Source organism: Petaurus breviceps, unplaced genomic scaffold, assembly GCF_028583685.1.
Source record: "Petaurus breviceps papuanus isolate PSGF00001 unplaced genomic scaffold, PetGlider_PUasm1.0 37, whole genome shotgun sequence".
NCBI classification, from domain to species: Eukaryota; Metazoa; Chordata; class Mammalia; order Diprotodontia; family Petauridae; genus Petaurus; species Petaurus breviceps.
This window is the reverse complement of record NW_027186296.1, coordinates 101,327,848-101,337,161: the sequence shown is the minus strand read 5'-3', so window position 1 is coordinate 101,337,161 and position 9,314 is coordinate 101,327,848. Positions and strand designations below refer to the sequence as shown.

The 9,314-nt window shown below is 38.7% G+C and overlaps 2 protein-coding genes across 4 annotated transcripts in view; both read right to left on the bottom strand.

Annotated features, from left to right (window-relative positions):
• DMBT1 (deleted in malignant brain tumors 1) overlaps positions 1–9,314 on the bottom strand; it is a 495,581-nt gene that overhangs the window by 20,272 nt on the left and 465,995 nt on the right. The window contains 5 exon segments of the mRNA XM_069097407.1: positions 5,714–5,883; positions 7,197–7,515; positions 7,517–7,547; positions 8,960–9,147; positions 9,269–9,314. The exon segment at positions 9,269–9,314 is cut by the window's right edge and continues 93 nt beyond it. Coding sequence (XP_068953508.1) covers positions 5,714–5,883; positions 7,197–7,515; positions 7,517–7,547; positions 8,960–9,147; positions 9,269–9,314 — 754 coding nt within the window.
• Positions 1–9,314, bottom strand: part of BUB3 (BUB3 mitotic checkpoint protein) — a 555,213-nt gene that overhangs the window by 365,307 nt on the left and 180,592 nt on the right. The gene's annotated exons all lie outside the window — the stretch shown is intronic.

The window sequence follows — 9,314 nt, the reverse complement described above, 5'->3', positions numbered from 1 at the left end:
AAGAAGAAGAAGAAGAAGAAGAAGAAGAAGAAGAAGAAGAAGAAGAAGAAGAAGAAGAAGAAGAAGAAGAAGAAGAAGAAGAAGATGAAGAAGAAGATGAAGGGAAGGTATAGTACTGCTGGGGAGGACTAGGAAAGGCCCACTTCAGAAAGTGAGAATTTAGCTAAATCTTGAAATGTCAGAGAAAAGGCTGAGCATCTCAGGCATGGAGGAAAGCCAGTGAAAATGTATGGAGATGAGAGATCGAGTACTGTGTTAAAGGAACAGCAAATGGGCTAGTTTAGCTTTGATTGTGGAGTGAGTAGAGGGGAGTAAAGTATAAGAATACTGGAAAGGTGGAAAGGAACCAGTTTATGAAGAGTTTTAAATGCCAGACAGTAGCTTTATATATGCCCCTGGAGGTAATAGGAAGCTACTGGTACTCATTAAGCTGGAGGTGACATGGTCAAGACAATTCTTTAGAAGAATCACCTTGGCATCTGAGTGGAGGATGGTTTGGGGGGAGACTTGAGACAGGGAGACCAGTTAGAGGTGATAGATGATGAAGGCCTGAACTAGCATTGTGGCTATTATGAGGGGAGAGAAGGAGACATATATGATGTGAGGGTAGAGACAATAAGATTTGATAATTGGATTGGAAATATGTTGTGAGAATGAGGAGCTGAGGATACCTCTAAGGTTGTGGGCCTCTATGACTGGGAAGGTGATGGTGCCTTTGACAATAATAGCAAAATTCAGAATGGGGAGTGTATGGGATGAAAGATGAGTTCTATTTTGGACTTGAGTTTGAGCTACCTACAGAGCATCCAGTGGGAAATGTCTAAGACACATTTGGAGATACATGGAGAACTCAATGGAGAGATTGGGGTGGGATAGAAATCTGGGGGAATCATATGCATAAAGTTGATAACTGAAGTCATGATTGCTGATGAGATCACCAAGTGAGGTTGCATAGAGCAAAAAGGAGTCCCAGGACAGAGAGAGCCTTAGGGAGCACTCATGGAGAGTGGGTTCAACATTAGTGAAGAACCAGCAAAAGGCACTGAGAAGGAGCAAATGAACAAGTATAAGGAGAACCAGGAGAAAATAGTGTCATGAAAACCTACAGAAAAAAAGAGTATCTAGGAGAAGTTGCTGATTGACAGTGTCTAATGCTGCAGAAAAGCCAAGGAAGATTAGGATGGAGGAAAAAATCCATTCAGTTCCAAAAGTAAGAGACCAATGATAATTTCGGAGCAGGTAGTTTCAGTTGGATGATGAGGTCTAAATTCAGATTGCAAATGGCTTAGAAGAGAGTGAGTGTAGAGGATATGGAAGCACTGAGTATAAATAACTTTCTCAAGGAAAATGTAAGATTACAGAGATGGCAAGATCAACTGAAGATGTCTAAGGATGAATAGACATAGACATTTTTTTTTTTTTGGCAGCAGAGAAGGAACCAGTAGATTGGGAGAAATTGAAGATAAGAGAGGGAGTGCAAGTGATTGTGGGGGTAATTTGCTGGAATTGTAATGGGATGGGGAGGGGAACTGTTATATGACAGCCCAGTCCTTAGGGCTTGTGAAGTATTCTTTGACTGCTATGTATCTACATGGAGGTTTGGTGGGCCTGCTTCTAGTAATGGAGAGGTTCTTCTTCCTGGTTTCTTCCCAGGAACTGAAGTAGTAAAGGAAAGTGTACTCCCAAGTTTTTGAAGTTTTTGTACTTTGATTCTTGCTACAACTTCTCAGTAAATAAGCCTTTTAATTTTTTTTAATAAAAACTTAAATATACAATAAAGAAAAGAAGAAATATTATAAACTTAAATATTGAAACAAATACAAAATAAGAAAAGAAAAACAGTGTGTCATGAGCACAATAGAACATAAAAGAAGATTCAAAATATATAGCAATAAAATTCCATTTCAAAAAAGTATATATAATAAATACTACACAATGTATTGAAAATTGTCCATCTTGGGCGGCTAGGTGGCACAGTGAATAGAGTACCAGTCCTGGAGTCAGGAGGACCTGAGTTCAAATCTGGCCTCAGACACTTAACACAAAAACTAGCCGTGTAACCTTGAGCAAGTCACTTAACCCCAATCGCCCTCCAAAAAACAAAAAAAAAAAGAAAAGAAAATTGTCCATCTTTACTTTGTTTCCTTGTAAGTGTTCTTTTGTTCTCTACTTTGTACTTTTTATTTTGTTCTTTTTTCCTCCTTCCTCCCCCCATCCCCAGAAGGCTACAATTAGGTGTGGATATATTTAGATATAGATATAGATATATACATACACATTTATGTACAAACAAATGCATACATATATAGACATATAATTTCCCTAACAAATTCTCCTCCTGATCTTTGTGTTTGTGCATATCTCTTATTTCCTATCCCTCCTAACTCTTCTACTTTACTTCTACCTGCTTTCCCTCCTATTACTTAACCTACCCCCCATCCCTCCCTTATCCTCCCATTCTCATTAATCTAAACTCCCTTCTATACCCTCGTTTAACCTATTCCCTCACCCTCCCCTCTAACTATCCCTCCCTTATCCTTTTCCCCCTCTATCCCCTTAGCATCTTATTTCTTTCTGAATTTAGAAGACTTTTATGAATTCATTTGTTTTAGTCAACATTCATTTCCACAAGATTTTTAGTTCCAAATTTTCTCCCCATATCTCCCCTCCCCCCACCCCAAGATGGCTTGCATTTTGATTACCCCATCCCCCAGTCTGCCCTCCTCCTAATCCCCCCACCCATTTTATCCCCTTCTGCCTCACTCTCTTGTAGAGCAAGATAGATTTTTATACCCCATTGCCTGTACATCTTGTTTCCCAGTTGCATGTTAAAGCAATTTTTAACAAGAAGACTTTTATACTCATATATATGTATATATACATATGTATGTATGTGTGTATGTATGTATGTAGTGTTCCCTCTTGAACCCATTCCCAATGAAAGTAAGTTTCCAGAAGAAACAGCCATCCTGCCTCATCTAATTCCTCTGTGTAGGTTCTTCCTCTCACATCTCATTTGTATAAGATAATTATTCTTTTTAGCTGTTCTTAAGTGGTTTTACTTTAAAAAGTCCTATCATGCTCAAGTCTACCCCAATCTTTCTTACAAACTACACAATTGCTAATAACAATTTTAGACAAATGTTTTACATTTTACACACATAAAAGGTCAACAGGATGTCCTCATTTAATCCTTTGTAATTAATCTTTGGTGTGTACCTTATATTTCTCTTGGCTCTTGTATGTCAAATATTCTATTAAGTTCAGTTTTTAAAAAACAAAGTCCTGAAAGTCTGACAATTCATGAAATATTCATTCTTTTTTTTTTTCATTCAAGATTGCACTTAGCTTTACTGAGTATGATATTTTTGCCAGAGTCCCAGCTCTTCTGCTCTTCAATATAATGTCCTAAGACTGTGATCTCTTAGTGTTGTCTCGGCTAGGTCTTGTATGATTCTAATTGTTGCACCATCATGTTTAAATTTTTTTTTTCTTGTTGCTTGTAATATCTTATCCTTGAACTAGGGGTTTCGGAGTTTGAGTATGATATTCCTGTGGATTTTCCTTGTAGGATCTCTTTCAGGTGGTGATAGGTGGTTTTTTCCTATTTCTACTTTCCCTTCTTGTTCTAATGCTTCAGGACAATTTTATTTAATAATTTCTTATATTATTGTATCAGGATTCTTTTTTTTTTTAATTATATCTTTCAGGTAGCCTGATTTTTCTTATGTTTTCTCTTCTCTATCTGTTCTCCAGATCAGTTGTTTTGCTTATGTTTCACATTATCTTCTATTTTTTCATTCTTAATATTTTGTTTTATTGTTTTTTTGATCTCTTATAACTTTGCTGGCTTTGCCTTGCCCAATTCTGATTTTGAAGGAGCCATTTTCTGCATTAAAATTCTGGATCTCATTTTCTAATCTTTTTTTTCATATTCTTGTTTTCCTTGGATTAAAAAAAGGTTTTCCTCAGTCTCTCTCATTTTATTTTTAGTCTTTTTAAAGTTCTTCTATGAATTCTTTTTGGACAGGCTACCATTTGATGTTACTCTTTGGGGTAGAAAAGGGTTTCTTTGCTTCAGTATCTTCCTCTGAAGATGAACGCCAGTCTTCTCTATTCCCACAGTAACTCTCTATGTTTGGATTCTTTCTCCTTTGCCTGTGCATTTTTAAAAATTTATAGTAGCTTAATTTTTATAATCACCTCTTGTCTTGAGACAAGGGGAAGGGTGCCTCTGGTCTCAGATTCACCTTCAGTTCTTCCCTCTGGCCTGGAATCAAAGCCAAGACCTCCAGTCTCCTGTCAGTGCCCACAGCGAGTGGTCTCCCTGGCCCACTGCTCCTACACTCACTGAGGGTGTGCTGGTTCCTTCTAACCTCACCTCCCCCCTCCCCCCCCCCCCCCCTCAGCCTGGCAGCACAGCTGGGTCTGGCATTCCTTTTCAGCAGAGCTTCCCTCAATTTTCTTGGCTCAGTCTCCCAACTTCCCTCACTGTCCTGGGTATAAGAGGTCCTATGTCAGCAACTGAGGCTCCCTTTCAACCCAGCTAACCCCAGGACTTACCTTTTGTTGTTTAAGCATTTCCTAGCCTAGAGATGTTTACTCTTCACTAAACCTGTCCTGGGATTTTTCTTCAGATCTCCTCTGATCATCCTTGAAGGACTCCTGTTCTGCCCCTTCTCATTTATTTTTACAGCCCTATGTAGTAGGGATTAATACCCTCATATACTAATATACCTTCTTATGTTTGCCCTGAGGCTTTATTTTGTCCTTATCATGGGGGGAAAATCTTGAGAGCTTGGAATTTTCTGGAATCCTCTCCTAAATAAGCCTTTTAAAAAGCTAATTGATGTAAATTGATATTGAAGAGAGATCATTACTGGTTAGCTGATGTTAGGGAGATGCTAACTAGTGACTGATAATGGTGGGAACACACTGAATGGGAGCTTATTAGTGAGAGTACTAGAGAAACCAGTCCTTCCCTAAAGTGCTTAGCATATAGTGGGTGGCATGTAAATGCTTTTCTCTCCCTCACTTCCCTCAGGGTTACTCCTAGAACCTTGAGGAGAGCAGTAACCAGTTGTTCTCCAGGGACCTTACCTGCCAGTGCGAGTGAGGGCTTGTGAGAGAAGGGACTTGTAAGAGAGAGGTCTTGTAAACATGAGAGAGTGCAGAAAAGGTATTAGTAAAATTTTAATACCCATTAATACTGAACAAACTCTAAAAAGTATAAGGACAGAATTTATTATTGTTCCGTTGTTTCAGTTGTATCTGACTCTTTGTGACCCCATTAGGGATTTTCTTGGCAAAGATCCTAGAGTGGTTTGTCATTACCTTTTCCAGTTCATTTTATAGAGGAGGAACTGAGGAAAAAGGGATGAAATGACTTGCCCAGGGTCACAGAGCTAGTAAGTGTCTGAGACCAGATTTGAACTCAGGAAGATGAGTCTTCCTGACTTTAGGCCTGCAGTTCTATCCACTGTATCACCTTTAGTGCCCAAGAAGGGATGCATTTTTTCTTAATGTGGTAAAAAGCATTTCTATGAAACTAAGTTGTTTTTTATATATAAAATGAAGAAACATTGGAAGCTTTTCCCATTAAGAACAGGGCATAAAGCAAAACTCTGCATTCTCACTATTAATATCAGGCTTGGTTTTTAGACTTGCTAGTATAAGGGATATTTCTGAATTCCTAGGGTAGTCAAGATCATACCTGGGGATGATGCCATGCTTTTTCTGGACTACTACTCTGCCTCCATCAGGCAATTGGGCAGTTTTATTCATTAGAGAGGACTCTAAGCTGCACATGCCAGGGGGCTGTGAGTGGGAGTGCAGCACACAGATATGTTCCAGCAAAGGTTTTGAGCAGGGGTGGTGGGGAAACTAGGAGGAGTGGGAGGAAATAGAGGAAAAGAATGTGCACTATGGGAGTGAATGGCATAAAGCATTTCCTCTCAGGTGTTTCTAACCTTTTTATTTTTACCCCCAGCACCTAGCACAGTGCTTCATTCATAATAGGTACTTACTAAATGCTTGTTGGACTGGCTTGGATTGAATTTAATATGAGCTGTCTGGTCCATCTTGAATTGGGGATAAACCTATCACAAGGGAACTGCCTTACCCCATGTTGTGCCCTGAGCGGATAGGATGGACTTTGATAACTTACATACATAAACTATGTCTGTGACTACTATTGAGGAGTTCCTGGATGAGGTACCAAGAATGAACATAAATACTCAAAAGATCGTGAATTAGGCAGTTTATTATTCATAGACTTGCAAGTACATGACTCCCTAGCCCTACAGTTCTACAGGCCCACAAATCAATGGTGGTTTATGCACACAATAGGATGTGTACACCTCTCAAGAGCCCAGATCCCTGGGTCTCTGCCCTTATTCTAATCAGGACAGAGTTTCGATCAAAAACAGAGTCCCAAGGTGGTTAGGCAACTTGCCTAATGCTACACAAGTAGATGACCTAGGATTTGAACCCATATCTTCTGACTTTTCATTCTACTTTGTTCAATAGTCAGTGATTAGAGAGAAAATTAAAATTCTTGTCACTCAGGTACTATGACTTTCTCCCCCATGCATTCCTTGTATTGGAAAGAAGGAGAAATTGGCCCTAGGAGATTTAAGGATCAGTTTCCCTGACAAGCAAGGGAAAAGGAGATCAATCAGGGTATGGATCTGATCAAACAAAAACAAAGAAAGTCTCAGATACTCATTTGGAAGAGGGATCATGGAGGCCTAAGCCCATGACTTCTAGAGAACACAAAGCTTAGGTGCCAGTCTAGGGCAGGTTGGAAAAGCTAACTTTACTAGAACGATACAACTAGCTGTTGTACCTGTGTCAATTTATATCAGCAAACCATCCCGGACAGAAAATAATAGGTCAAGGGTGATAGATGACTTTCAGAAACCAGTGGGGAATTCTTCCATTTATAACAGTGAATGATCTGTAGTTCCTAAGAAGGGGAGAAAGTCTATGCTTTATAATCAGGCAAACTTAGGTGACACTGTGTGATCTTGGCATTGAGAAACAAGGAAGGTCAAGGTGGCGGTCATGTGCAGCAAGCTCAAGGCTCCAAAACATTTAGATTAATGTTAGCTTCTAGTCCTCTTAGTGTCTAGGACAAAAACAAAATTGATTGACCATGCACCATTTCCTTAGAAGATAACTTTGTTTAATATTTATTTTTGGGGGGCTTGTGGCTTAAAGAGTTGTTGTTTGGCATTGGAGCAGATGACACTGGCATCTTCAGAGTGACCACAATTGTGGGAGAACCAACCCCCATGAGAATAGTCACTGAGTTGATATTCATTTCCTGTACACTGGACATCATCCAGGACAATGGGTCCAGTTCCTTGGCCAAAATAGGCATTTCCTGGGGCAGAAATAGCTGTCCCACAGCCAAGTTGTCTACATATTACTTGGGCATCCTGCAGATCCCAGTTATCATCACAAACTGTCCGCCACTGTCCATTATAATAAACCTCTACCCAACTTTCACATGTTAGAGGAAGCTACCAGTCTCAGGTTGCCATCTGGAAAAAAAAACAAAACAAAAATAGCTATAAATATCCATATGAAAAATGCTCCAAATCACTTATAATAAGATAAGTGCAAATTAAAATGACTCTGAATTTCCATTCCTTACTTACAAGATCATTTAAAAAAAGGGAAAATGGCAATTGTTAGAGGGAATGTGGAAAGATAAGAACACTAATGCACTCTTGGTAGAGCTATGAATTATTCCATCTGTTTTGCAAAATGATTCCTGGAAATCAATACTAGAAAGCATTAAACTCCAAAAGTCACTAAACGAAGCATTCCCCTTGACTCTGTGATCCCACTGCTAGGCATATTCTTCAAAGAGGTTAAAAAATATGGAGTGAAATGATATAGATACACAAAATTTTCATAGAAGCACTTTTAAAAAAAGGAAAGACCTTGAAACAATTTTGGTATGCATGAGTTGGGAAATGACTGAATAAATTGTGGTATATGAATATAATAATTTTTCTGTAAGAAATGATGAAAAATTCAAAGAGAGCTAGGAAGACTTATGTGAACTGATGCAGAGTGAAGAGAATAGAACCAGAATGACAATTGGTACAGTGATAACAATAATGTAAAAGAAAACAACTTTGAAAAGATTCAAAACTTGGATCAATGCAATGAGTAATGATGATTCTACAAGACTCATAATGAAAGCATAATTTTCTTTTTTTGGCCAAAAAGTGATGAACTAGTGGTTTAGAATGGAACAGATTTTCAGACTTGACTAGCAGCTGAGATTTTTTTGTTGTTGTTTCGTGTTGCTTTTTACAAAGATTCACAAAAATATGAATTGTTATTTTTTGTAGGGGGAGATTTGTTGTAGTCTTCCAGTGCTGAATTCTTTCTATCACACAGCTTTCCTTATAAATGGGAGGACAATAGACCAATGATTGGGTGTATACCTTTTTTTTTTGCTTTTTGGAGGGCAATTGGGGTTAAGTGACTTACTCAAGTTCACATGGCTAGTTTGTTTTTTTTGTGTGTGTGTTAAGTGTCTGAGGCCAAATTTGAACTCAGGTCCTCCTGACTCAAGGGCTGATGCTCTATTCACTGTACCACCTAGCCATCTCTGGGTCTATACTTTTATGGCATCATCAGCCTGGCTCTCATTACCATGGCCTGCCTCATCTTGTGGAGGGAAATCCTCCATTGGTTTCTGTAGGACAGGGAAGGTTATCTCTCTCAAATTGGGTGAGCATTAGCAGTGTTTGGCCATGGACAAATAATTTCATCTTTTTGAGACTTAGTTTCTTCAGGTGTAAAATGAAGGTATTAATACCCATGATACCTACTTCATAATTTTGTTGTGAAGGACAAATGAGACAATGAATGGAAATCGCTAGTCATATCATATCATTGTTGTTTTAATGAAAAATGGATGAACTAAGACTCTTACCTCTGGGAAAAGTGTGATACCGAGCCAGAAATCCTCTTTTCTGAATAAAGTGATCGCTTGTAAATATAACTGTCAACTGGTTTGTAAGGGATACAATTGTTTTTATGGAGACACCACAGATTCTCTGTAGCAGAGAACCATTTGGTGATCCATCTCGAATGTCAATGTGATCGAAGCACTCTTCTAGCCTGAAGAGAAATGAGAAGACATCCTATTTATTGTGCTGCATCTAGATCCATCTTCATTATTATATATCAGTACCTTACTCTTACACTAGTCTTCTCACATAAGCACACATTATCTCCCCACCGTAGCAAGCACTAAGGTGTGTTTTAAGCCTTTCCCCCCATCCTAT